Source organism: Neopsephotus bourkii, unplaced genomic scaffold (assembly GCF_033783945.1).
Source record: "Neopsephotus bourkii isolate Nb327-2 ecotype Australia unplaced genomic scaffold, CSIRO-AGI_Nbou_v1 NB_1765, whole genome shotgun sequence".
NCBI classification, from domain to species: domain Eukaryota; kingdom Metazoa; phylum Chordata; class Aves; order Psittaciformes; family Psittacidae; genus Neopsephotus; species Neopsephotus bourkii.
In genome coordinates this window covers 679,277-692,803 of record NW_026902239.1, presented here as the reverse complement: position 1 = coordinate 692,803, position 13,527 = coordinate 679,277, and the positions used below count along the sequence as shown (strand labels likewise).

The 13,527-nt window shown below is 42.2% G+C and overlaps 1 protein-coding gene across 2 annotated transcripts in view; it reads right to left on the bottom strand.

The window, feature by feature from the left end:
• The window catches only part of ZDHHC14 (zinc finger DHHC-type palmitoyltransferase 14), a 104,180-nt gene extending 92,553 nt beyond the window's left edge, over window positions 1-11,627 (bottom strand). For both annotated transcript variants that reach the window (XM_061378205.1, XM_061378206.1), the window contains exon 1: window positions 10,755-11,627. In XM_061378205.1, coding sequence (XP_061234189.1) covers window positions 10,755-11,005 — 251 coding nt within the window. In that variant the 5' untranslated portion in view covers window positions 11,006-11,627. The remainder of the gene's footprint in view (window positions 1-10,754) is intronic.
• Window positions 11,628-13,527: the final 1,900 nt, after the last annotated feature.

The following is a 13,527-nucleotide window of genomic DNA, read 5'->3' as shown; positions in this document are numbered from 1 at the left end:
GTGGAAAAAACAGAGAGCCAGACAAAAGAAGCAACTTTTGAGGCCTGGGAGAAGGAAAGAGGTGGGTCCATTCTTTCCAGGAGCCTACAAGGATCAGATTAGTCTCACTGCAACTAGGCCTGATAAACAGAAAAGAAACTGGGATGTTCCTATTAAATACTCTGAAGTTTTGTTTGAATCCATGAGCAGTAATAATCCAACATCTGTCCAGGCAGGTCTACAGGCATGAAGTTCACTCTGAGAAATGGTGCTTTGAATAGGTGGTATAGGGAAATGCCCCTTCAGCTTCCACCAGCCCGAGAGAAAACTTAGCAGTGATAGCTCCTACAGGATGTAAAGGTTCAGATATATTTTACTGAAATAAAATATGCTCCACTTCATTTAAGCTTTCTCCTCTTATTTCATTTCCAAATTGTAATCCAGAACTGGAATTATTTACTTGTTTGTTTGTTTAGCAAATCAATGTTTAATAAAATGCCGCTGCTTACGTGATAAGAAAATATTAACTATAGTTCAGCAAAAACCAGACGAATAGTAGAGGGCAAAGCTTGTTTAGGAACAGCAGATAAGTGAAAGAAAGCAGAAAAAGAAACTCCAAGAAATGTTGGAAAATGTACTTTGTACTGAGAAAGCCATATTCAAAGGTGAGAAAAGGAGAGGGGACAGAAACAATAGCTATGTCTATTCCACTTGCAAATTTTTAAGTTCTGTTGGACTGAGACTTTAGGTTCAGATTCTAAGACTATGTATAACTGAAGTTCTTGTGAAATAGGTAATGTAATAAATGGGTTATTAAAACAATCTCACTAGATACACCTTTTACTATCTTATGGGAAGAAGTTCTCAGGTTTTCACATGTAACAGAATGGCTGAGGTAGAATGGGACCTCTGGAGATCGAGTCCAAAGCTAGCTCAAAGCAGAGCCAGTTAAAGGAGACTCCTCAGGTCTACATCTGGCTGGTTTTCAGAATGCCTGTAGCCTCTCTGGGCAATCTGTGCCAGTGTTCAATCATCCTCACAGCAAAAAACCCCAAACCAAATAGGCAAACAGACAAAACCAAAACAATCAAACAAAAAGCCACCCCAAGTCCTTTCTGATGTTTAAATGGCATTTCATTTTGTGCTCATTGCCTCTGGGCTCCTTTTTTTTTAATTTTTTACTCATCCTCCCCAGTCAGGTACTTCTTTAATAAGATGCCCCCTGAGCCTTCTCCAGGCCAGTTTACGGACGCAAATCAGTGAACCAGCCTGTACACTCCAATTTTCCTTATCACACCATGCAACACATTTCATGTACCAGTCTATTCAGACTAACAACAAAGTTTACTCGGATATTTCTACACCCGATGCCTGTCCAGCCCTCAACCCAACAAATCATGTTGAATAATAAAAGTATCTCAAAAGTTGCATTTTTTCACTATATAAAAGCATTATGAGCTCTAAAGAAACCAGACTCACAAGAAGCAACTTTCTTAAAGAGTTGCAATACTGATGAGAGAAAAGTCAACACTATTCTAGCTTTTACTTTTCTTCTTAGTGCTTTTAACAGCCTCAAATAGTTCCAAGTTAGGAAAAACTATAACTTCCACATTCTAATTCAATACTAGAAAGCCCTTTTGCCAATGAAACAGTATTCACTAAGGAACAGGCATAGACAGTTGTGCTACAAAAACCCACACCATGAACATGAACAAGCATACAGCAAAACTTCAGTACTGGTCTGACAACTTGCTTCTCTACCCTGAAACATGGCATTTGTAACCAATGGGGTATCTAACAAGCGCACTGAACACGTAAGACCAGGATTCCAATTTCTAGATGTCCAGACATTTAAAAAAAAAAAAAAAAAGGCACATAAAATTTATCACAATCAGAAACAAAAGTTTTGGATTACTATTTCCAATCCTGGCCAATGTTGTTTCATCTAACTTTTAGTAATATACTGACTGTTTATGCTAAAATAGCAACAAATTCTAGCATAACTGTTCCTTGCTCTTAAGAACTAATAGATATGTATAACAAACGTATGTTAGAATCATAGAATCATAGAATAGTTAGGGTTGGAAAGGACCTTAAGATCGTCTAGTTCCAAACCTCACAAATTTATTTCATACATCCACTCAGTATAGACAATGTGACAGTGTTACCCTGCACTTAAACCGTAACATGAAATTCATAAACTGCAAATTTTATGTACATTTTAACTTGAGTTTGGGTTCTCAGCTTTCAATTTAATTCTCAGCATTCTATTCAATCTCTGTTTCATGAAACATATTTTTAACAGTAAAAGTTAAAGAAGAAACTGAACCTATTGCATATTCACCACAATAAATGCATGCTGCTGGTAAGCAACTGCTTCATTGCAGTAAGCAACTTAAGGGGATGGCAGAAGGGAAAAACTATAAAACAAAACCAGCTGTGATCTCATTAGCCAAGCACATTATGTAAGACCTCATTAGCCACCATCCCACTATAACGTGAATAGACCCTACGGACACTGATGAAAAGGAAGCGATCAGTGATACAGATGCTGAATAACCATATAGCACCACACAAGGAAGCGATCAGTGATACAGATGCTGAATAACCATATAGCACCACAGCACACTGTCAATTTAGCAGTTAAAAGTTCTGGAATGCAATTGCGCAAGATCTCCACAAATGCACACTGCAGAAAGGCCATTGTCGGGCTTCACAAATACAAAGCCCGCCTAGCCTAGTAACTGAGGTATGAACAGGATTTTGACTATGAACACATACAACAGGGAAAGGGATGGGGCGAGGGTTACACGAAACTGAAACTCCAAAACAGTTCAGCCTCTTTCCCTAAATACATTTTATGTTACTAACATTCAGTACTTCAATAAATCTGAACAGAATTTTATTTCTGACTATTAAACACAGGCTTCATCTTGATTTCTTGATTTTAGTGTGTCTCTTTGGTTTGTAAAATATTTAACCACTTCAAAGTTTAGTATGAAGTTCCAAAAAAAAAAAAAAAAAAGGGCTGTGATTATATGAAATGTAATAAACTTTGGTAGTTCCAGCTGACTTCAGGGGATTTTGCCCCTTTTCTATCAGCTTTGCCAAATAAAGACAAGAAGCACTGACATGTGCAAACCTTTATTGGCAGCCTGGAACTTAAGTGATCATTAGCTACTACAGGGTCACTTAGAAGGACTGTCAATCAGGTGAGCAAAAATTTCCTAGATAAAGTTGTTATAACATTTTAAGCAATTTTTCAAGATGTTCCAGTATTTTAAGCCAGTGAAGTCTTTGGCTGGGCTATTCTGAAACAATCACGCAGCTTATAAAGTTAAAAATATTCTCAGGTTTCTCCTCCTCTTTCTTTACCTTCCCATTAATTAGTTCACATTTGAATGTTACAACTATCAGTTTAATACTGCAATAAATGGAGAGGCCATTTCTGTTAGTTTTGTCTTCTTGTTCTTAGCTACCTGAAAGGTATAACCTAACTGTTAAAAAAGAATTTCTGTATTTAATGCCCAGTTCAAATTCCAGCATTCCAGTTTCTACTGAAGCTACAAATAAGCCCAGATATTTTTAACAAAATATTCTTTTCAGCTCCATGCTTCTCCTCTCCCCCCTCCAAAAAAAAGAAAAAAAGGCGAATGAACAGAACAGTTTGGTTCAAGTTCTGTACAGACTATTTCCCCTTTTCCTTCCAAAGCAAGATAGTTTCTCAGTCATCCAGATCCACTGATAACACTGTTTCGTGTTTTGTACGAAATGCCATTTACAAATTAATACTACAATGCAGCTATGACATAAATCACGTATCAAAGGTATTTTTTGCACTATTAGTCCCAAGTTGAACACGAGTAAAAAGAATACTTTACACGAAGTTAAACATGTAACATGATTCCTGAGAATATATGTGAAAAAAAAAACCTAACATCTCCCTTTCAAACAAGTTATGAAAACTTCTGCAGGGTGACGTGAGAAGAGTTCCAGAGACAGTCACATGACAATGACCACAACTAACAGAAATTAGTTTTTCAATAGTGTAAATCTAGTTAATGTAACTCCCTTACACTAGTCTCCAGGAGATACATCTTATACTTTGGGCACACATCCATTCAGGTAAAGGGGCAAGAGTACCTACTCAGGGAAAGACAAAAGAAAACAGGCATACTATACAGATTATATCAACAATAGAAACCACAAACGTTTAAGTGATAAATTAAGATTTTATCAAACAAGTGTCACAAAATTACATGTCTAACCTCATGTTCTGGAGATATTATTCATCAGCATTTGTAAATATTTGAATGCATTTATACAGATAATAAATAAACTTTAAAAATTTCTTTTTTCCCCACTCTGGAAAGGATATCAAATATCCAAGGTTAGAATCTACACCTATCTACAAGAACCATGTTGAGCTATGATGAACATATAAAACCATCACCCATCAGGCTGTGATGAAATTTCCTCTTTCTCCAATGGGTCAGAATGACATCAAGCAAAGAAGAGCACAAACATTCACATTTCACTCTGAAGATGTGCATGTACTGATAGTCCAAAGCTACACAGGGATTTCCTCCAGGTCCTGAGAGGACATGGTATCTGAGAAGCCAACATCACTTCTTGCACTGTTCCATTCCCTGTTTTCATTGTCCCTCACCTCTGCAAAAAAAACACACCAACCAACCAACCACCAACCAACCAACCAAAAAAAAAAAAAAAAAAAAAAAAAAGAAAAAAAAGAAGTGGAAATACAAGTAGAAGTACTGGGGGAGAAAGGAGGAAATTAAAAGACAAAAACTCATGCTCAAAACTTGTCTTCTCCATGAAACAGCAGATAAAGGCCATCAATCAAGCTGAATTAAAAAAAAACAACCAACCAAAAAAACCAAACCAAAACAACACTGGGAAAAAAGCTCTTTATTTTGGAAAACAAGTGAAGTGTTACAAAACCATAAAAAGCCTCTGTAGTTTCAGGAGAAGTAAAGAAGGTTTGACTTCCAAAAGCAAGAGGTTATCCTCACAGAATTTCACCCTGAAAAACTGAAGCACTTAGTCATTATCCATTTCCACATAAATAGATCTAGCCTTGAAAAGTAGAGATGCATGACCTAATACCAAATGTTATCGGTACATCTCTGGGTGAAACAATTTCAGTTTTTATCATGCAATTCATTCAAAGCAGGTTTAAAAGTTTAAACTGAGGTACCTGCTCAGTGAAGTGCTACTTTAAGTTAGGGTAGTACAAAACTATACCCTTTCGGCCAGGGAGAAACTTCAGCAGACATGCACAGATCACTGGGAAACTTAGAAGAGATGGATTAAGTAAATTTTTTTTGTGACCAAGGAAAGTCCCTTACCAAAGGAGAAAAATATTAGATATACTTTGTACCTGAAAGATACTAGATTCTGCAGCTAACATTTTCAGGGTAATTAAAGTGCAAAGAATAAGCAACACCTGGTTGGAATGCATGCCATCCCTTAGGAATTTACCATATTATTTGGTACTTCTATATAAATTCAATACAAAAAGTAAACCCTGAAAATTAGAATTGCTTCATTCCGTGTCTTTTTCACTAAACTGTCAGAGATATATAATATGGCAAAATGAGAAATGGAAATACTGATTTGGTTTAATGTTGATGACAGATTATTTTTTTTAACAAAGAAAACTGGGGGTTGGGGGGAAACACCTATTCATCAGTGCACTTGCCCACATCACTTGCACTATTAGGCAACTACTGCCTTCCGTGTAGAAAAGGATGCGGTTCTCTTGTTAAATGATCATTCCAGTTTATATGCCACAATTTTTGCTTTGAAATCCATTTTGACATATTCAGCAGGAAATGTTTATAGCAGCCTTTAATACCGGAAGTCACATTGGTAGCACTTCTTGCTAAGGAACTCTTTGTTTAAGGACATCAAAAGATGCAAGTAAGGTACTCGTCCTAAGAGCAGAGGAAGAAAGATAAAGGAGGTTTATCAGATTAAGAACATTCCACCTAATTGGCATAGGACCTCACATTAAGAATCCACCTCTTTCAAGAGCACAGAGCATTTGCCATAAGACGATGACAATTGTTGATACCACAGTGAAGATGCTCAGCTTACTGACATAAGTGTTTACACATAGAGGTTTGTCACAGTGAGCAGTGAGTTACACCACTTTGCCATAGCGCGTGCTATAGAAGTTCAATATTGAACAATCTACACTGCATCCGATAGTGTGACTCGTAAATGTCCTTCAGTCACACTGGTTTTCAGGGTGGGAGCCATGGAGCAGGTTGCCAGTGACTGTAACGGCAGATAGAAAGCAGTGATTTGTATGCACATGCACATGAACAGTCTCAGCTTAAACAATTTTTCAGCATCCCTTTTTGAAAGACATTGCAATTACACAAAAATTAAGTGTTAACCAGCTCAAAAAAAATCCAAAACTCAAACCCTCCAGTTTGTTGAATCAGTGCAAGTGTCAAATGGTATCAGAAGTGATAGGGCTCTGACTCACATTTACAGAGAAAAAAGCTGCACTGCATCAGCCCTTCCGGCATCCCACCATCTGCTCCAACCTTCTTCCAGAACCACTCACCCTGCAACTGAGTTGACAGAAGAAAACATGACTGTGCCTGAGTCAATTCAGTTCAGCTGGCATCTTCACTTAAACCCACCTTTTATGGGAAGTTTAATTTGCCTGCCTGACCTGAAGCAGCTCAGGTGCAGACATGTTCTCTCCTGCTACCTGCACCATGAGGTCCAAGAAAAAGGGAGCTGGCACACAGAAGCAGCATTAACTCACAGTAATAATGCAGCCAAACTCATCTACCACCGCTCTGGAACCTGTGAAGCTTGTGCATTCATCTAAGATTTGCCATTTAACAAGATGTTTGTTTTACATATCCTGCTGTGATAAATATGTCATTCAGCCTCCATTTTGCTTTACTGTAACCTACAAAAATAGCATTCCAAATGACCATGGACATAAAGGGTTCTTTTATCTTTTGACTATGCATACCTAGCTGCATAAAAGCAGTATGAAGTGCCTTAGTTCTGCCTCTCTTTACTGCACCAATAAAGGACTTAAATTATGCAAATACAGTGGTTGAACTGGCTAAGTACATCAGTGAGATCTGCCCTTCAGTTATGGATGTTGTCTTTGCTCTGGGGAATTTGTTTTCCAAGCTTTCATGCAGCTACTTTTACATGCAGCTACTTTTACATGAGATAGTTTAAAAAATACGTATGTCTGTGTAATGAGGCAAGGCAAAGGAAAAAAGGGAAGTGCAACACAAAGCCAAATTTGCAAGAAAAAAGGCTAAATATCATAGGGTTAGAGTTAGGAAATATATTTCCAAAATAAAACAACATACCCAAATTTTAAAGACAAAGTAAGTAATTTGCGGTGCCTCATCTTGAGCATTTTGAAATAGACATTTTTAAGAATACCTCAAGCACAGCATCCCTCTTGGGACCCAGAAGTTCTTGCAATAATTCATGTTACATTTAATAGATAAGTTACAGAAATAAAACTGTTTGTTATTTCTATTCTCTACCTTTGGAAGGGGAGGGAGGCAGGAATTATAAATATTTTACCAGCTTGAAAGCTCCTAGTTTGTTGTTGTTTTTCTTTTAAGCAAATTCCGGCTTACCTCTTTGAAAATGAAAAAGAACAGTGAAATGACAAAAGGGAGAAATGGTGATGTATTTGGAGTATCTGAGAGATAAAAGTCAACAGAGAGAAAGGAATAAAACCAACCAACACTAGGTGCTGGGAAAAGTAGGCAGGAAAAAGCACAGGAGCATAAATACAAAAGACTGCAAAGGCATGGTTTGATGTCAAAAGCTATACAGGTCAAGATGTATGACATATGTTTGCTTTTGGAGAGCTAGGATTTGTTGATTCAGAGAGATGTATTTCTCCCCTGGACAGGATTCCACAGCATGTGAGATACAGCTCTGGATGAATGGGTGTCAACAGTAAAATAAAAGAAGGAGGGTGGGGGCGAAATCATGTTGGAAGAACAAATTAAGCCAAAAGGGTAAAAGACAACAGTTTATGTCAGCACAATGCTTCCCCAGGAATTAATTAGCTGTCAAAGTCCTAACTTTCCTACACCCCCACTTAACAGGCTGCAACTGGGGAATGACTGGGAATGTGATGAGTACCTATCTTCCAGTTTCCAAAACCAAAGGAATAAAATCATTTATTTCAACTGTAGCAAAAAGACCAAACAATTGCAAGAACATACAGTGTCTTTCCTCTTCAATGACAGTTTGACCTTACAGTTCAGATACTCGTCGCACATGCCCATTTAAAAACCACTTTGACCCACCTGTACACAAACGACTGAAACACATTTCTGTCATTCTGGTGGTTAATGAGGAGCACCATAACCAAGTCAGCCAAATAATGGAAGTGTCACTAACTCCTCGAGATGCCATCAACTGATCAATAAATAGTAACTTTAGATTATTAGAAACTGCTTAAAAAAAATGTTTTTTTAGTCAAAGATTACCTGTTTTCATTCTAAATCTTTTTTCATTGTAAAATCAACAACCTTCTGCAGTTCAAACATCACAAATGTGCTCAACACCATTCTCATAGTCTTAGGAGTTTTTTTAATTAGCCTCCAGAGGATGAGTAATAATTTTCCAGTGCAAGTGCTTTTTAAAAAACAAAGTCTACATTATTATTATAAAAATGAACTATCATTGCCACCCTCTACTTTGATTTTCCTTAAAAGGAGAGTGCAAGTGATACAAGAATGACTCAAGACCAGTACAAACACACACACAGAATTTATACAGTTATATAAAGCCAAAGATTTTTCCCTGCTTCAAGACTGCCAGTTAGAATAAGCACCAATTATATATAAATAAAATGCTGCAGCTTGACTAAAGATGTCATCCATCACTTCAAATAAGCTCAAAGACATGACAGAAGCTGTAGTGTTCAACTTTGGTAGGAACACATAACTCACAGTAGTAATGAAATTGCAAGGTGATGAACTGCTAGAAGCTCATCCTGATTTAGCAGTTCTGAATCATGCAGCTGCAGAGACTATTTCTCTCTGAAGCAACCAAGTGTTAAAACATACAAATAAGCTATAAATTGTAGCTTAATAAATAAGTTTCACAATCATGATTATAAAACATTACAGTTTTGATCCCACATTTACACTGGTATTTGCAGGCAGTCCAGCACTTCCCTTCAGAGGCTCTGCTGAAGGTGATGAGGCTGCACAGAGATGCAGATATCAGCCCCCACACAAAAGCTTTCCAAAATTAAGCCTAATCATGACACACAAAATAGAGTGGCACGCAGTCCTGATGCAATACTATCAGGTTACACCTTTAATACCCCTTTAAAACCAGGAAAGTAAACACATTTGCAGTATATGGATATCATATTGAATGTTATTTCAGCTACTCCAAGAGTATCCAAGCAGCTTTGTAATGTCTGCCTAAGATTTACAATTAAAACTCCACTCTAAAGTAACCTGAAGCCCACTGAAGACAATTCATTTGCTGAGCTCACAGATATATTTAGCAACTGGTCACCTGCTGAGCATTTTTACCTTTACTACTTTCAGTATGTTAACGTGGTCTGCATTTAACTGGTACAATTTAGGGTTTGCTAACATCACTGGCTGCTATTTAGGTACAATTTAGGGTTTGCTAACATCTTCCTGGAAGACACCAAGTAATGAATGACCTTTGTCATTCAACTGTATCACTCATCAAAGTGAACATAATTTCTGAAAGCAGCACTGAAGGTTACTTATATGTAATAGTTTCTAGTCAAGAAAATAGCAAGAGCTGTAATACATAATTTGAAGATTTTTTTCCTGCCACAAGCCAACCTACTATAGAACAGGTAAAATAGCATTAACACTTTAAAAATAATTCAATTATTACTATAGCCAGTGTTTTAGCAGTGTGAGCATCTGGGAACTCCCCACTTTAAAAAAAGTAAGCCTAAGCATATTGTTCATATCATGTGCCTAATTCTTCCTTGCCATACATATTTCATTTAACCATTCCAACATAAGCACAAAAATCAGTATATCTGATCTGCCGTCACCGTGTGTCCACTTTATATAAATGAAAAGGACTCCTGAAGACTCAGAGCAACAGAGAAAAAAAGCCCTAGGAGGACATTAAAAGCTTGCTTCAAGAAAAACCCAAACTTCCAAAACAGATACAGCTTAAACTAAGACCGAACTCACATACAAGTTATCATCACAAAGTAATGCTGTTACCTAGCGGTGGAAAGCTAGGTATATGCAAAACTGCACATGCTAGGTATATGCCCTCGGTTTTGGTTTTAGTTTTTTATTGGGTTTTGGTTTTCATTCTAAGTTAAAACCATGCCTAACCCATGAACTTGCATTTTCTGTTACAAAAGGTATTTTTGCACCTGCCAGTTTTGATTCTCAGCAGAGTAAATCCCAGACAAGAAGGTACATAACTTCCTTACCATCCCAAACCTGCTGTTTTACACTATTCTTGCATCAGCAAGAGCTGGAAACCTGTGGCATGAAAACCTACAACCTTAATCCACAAACATCAGTTTTCCACAGTGTGATAACCAAAACTGGATCCTATGCCCCCAGCACCTTATCAGGTATTTTCAATTATAGAAACCAATGTTAGCTGAATTCAGTCAGCATTCACCCATTATATCTGGCTAAACATGATTAGTTTCAGTCAGAAAACAGGTAACTAGAGGAATATAAGGAAGATACAAAGACTTTAATGTCACTTACTCAAATGCAAAGAAGAGTCCACTGGTGACCAAGATGAGAACAAGAGTCAGATAGAAGACTCCAGTCTGTCGAGCCATCATGATCCTCCCATTGCAGAAGAATTTGTTTCTTCCAGGAAAAACCTCCCATTTTCTCTTGGGAACCGATTTCTTTTTCTTATGGGGAGACTCCATGGGAGATGAAGAGCTGTGTGTGCTGATCTGACTGTATTCACAGTCTTTCATGGGCCCACTACTACCTCCAGGAGTCATCAAGGGAGAGTAAAATGTGGGGAGAACCCCACCAAAAATATAAACAATATATAAACGTGTGCAGTCTTCCGACCAAGACAGCCCTCTCCACCAGCCCCGGTTAATTAAAAAAAAGCAAATAAAAAGATGAAAAAAGTCTCTACCAGGCTAGCAATAGGTGTATCATGCAAACACCACTTAACTCCTCCGAAACCAAAGCTGTCACATCAGAAAAGCTTGAGAGGGATCCTTCCTTCAGCTTCCTCCATCAGTTACAAAACCACCATGTAAGACAATCCTTTTTAAAACAACTTATCACAAAACAAGAAAAAGGAAATAAAAAAAATTCTAAGGCAGTTAGTCTGTCCAGAAAAAAAAATAGTCTCTTTTTTTTTTCAAGTTTATTTTCAAATGGGAAGATTGTTCTTTCCTTCCCACGCACACCCCTGAGAGAGCTCTCTGAGGGTCAGAAGGTTGGTCAAGGCAAGGTTTAGCAATCGAGTTTAGCATTCATAGAGATTTGTTATAATCCTCCTTCGCGCAGCAGATTTCACTGCTAAAAATGACCATTCCTAAAACGTTCCCTCAAGAGACGCGCGGAACAGACCAGTACGGAGGAGGAAAAACGAAAAAAAAATAAAGGGGGGGAAGGAAGGAACCAGCCTGCAACTCCAGCTTCCGAGACACTTCAAGCGCTCTTCTCCCTGCAGCCGCAGTTAGTTCAGGGCGAAGCGGCCGCCGCTCGCCGCAGAGCCGGGGTCGCGGGTATCCCCGCCGCGGGCCCGCCTCCCTGTCACGGCTCCGCTGCAGGGGAGTCTCCCGAGCTCCAGGCAGCGCGGGGCAGAGCCGGTCCCCGACAGTCACCAGAGCCCGCAGAGCAGGTCCTCATCCTCTGCCCCCTCCCCGCAGAGCCGCTCCCCCGCCTCACGCTCCGCGCCGCCGCGCTTAACCCCCGCCTCCCCTACACAACAGGTCCCCGCCGCCGCCTCATGCTCCCCAGCGCCTCAGCCCCGCGAGGCGGGCGGCCGTGCGGAAGGGACGTTGGGGAAAGGAGAGGACAGGGAGGCTTCGCCGCCGGTAGGAGATCTCTGCGGAACTTCTCCCGCCCGTCACCATCCTAGCCTCCTGCCTCACGGCCGCCGCGGGCGGCCGCACGCTGCGGCAGCGCAGGCTCTCGCCCACGGCCCGCGGCGGTGCCGGGTCCCCCCCCGCATCCTGCCCCCGCCCCAGCTCGCAGGAGGGGCTTCCCGCCGGCGTCTCTGGTTCGGCTGGGCTTTCGGCCGGAGCAAGGTGAGAAAAACGCCCGGCTCCCCTCCGCGAGCTGGAGAGCGGCGGCTTTCTCTCCCCGCTTTCTCCAGAGCCTCTATCCAGGCTTCTCCCCAGCAGCCAGACCCAGAAGCAGCAGCTGCCGCCTCCTCATCTTCAGGGAGAGGCGGTAACCACCGCAGCGGCGGCCGCCCGCGGGAGGAGCGGGGGGAGGCGGCGAGGGACGGGACCACACAGGCGGGCACCCCCTGCCGCGGTCGGTCCGTCAGTCAGCTGCTTCCTGCCGAGGGGGCAGGCAGGTCACACGCACCGGCAGCGCTGGGGACGCCGCGCCGTCGACCCAGCCCGGCCCAGCCCTCCCTCCGGCTGGTGGAGCGTGGCGACCGCACTAACTATCCCCCATCGCTGCCTCCGCGACTGAGGCAGCTGCCAGCCGTGGGGGCACAGGAGTGCGGGCCGGGTGCGGTGCCTGCGCTGGAGCCCCGCTCCTGCCGCCTGAGCCCTCACGGTCCCCGGCACGCGCGCACACAGGCGCGAGCGATGCCTGCCGTCAGCCCCGGGCGGAGCCGGCCCGTCCCGGTACTCGCCCGAGCGACGCGACCTAGCGGGACCGGCCTCTCTCCCTGTGCTGGCTCGCCCACGGACGCTCGCGGAGCGCCCCTCCGCCCGCTGGGAGTTGTAGTTTCGCTCGGCAGCTTCCGTGAAGCCGCTCCGGAGGCGGGAGGGCTGTAGGAGGGACTACAAGCCCCAGCATGCCTTGCGAGCCGCCCCGACAGGGCCCGCGGCGGGGTGAGGGCAGACCCGGCGGTGTTGCTGCGGCGACTGCAGTTGCTGCCTCAGCGGGCCCGAGGTGTCTGCGCCGGGGCCCGCTGTACTCCGTTCCCTCCCACCTGCCCCCGCGGGCTGGGACGGCCGCAGCCGCAGCTTGTGTCTGTTGGGCCTGAGGCTACAGCCCCCGATCCATGCAGGCAGGCGGTGCGTTGCTCTCCGCTGCTCCCTGGTCACCCGTCAAAACCACATGTTCCTGTCTCACTCACCCAAAGTCCTCGGCTGCACTGGTGAGATGGCCAACAGGCGGATGTCCCTACTGATGCCCATACACGCAAACGTTCCACTGCTTTAGCAGTGGCATGCTCGATTACAAGCTTGTCCACCAACACTGATGTGTTTGTACAGACCCGTACTCTGTCCTGACTTCATGAGGCACAGGCCAGAAGGGTACAAGCCACGAAGGAAAAGCTGCTCAGAAACGCAGTCCTGCAGTAAGCCGTTATTGC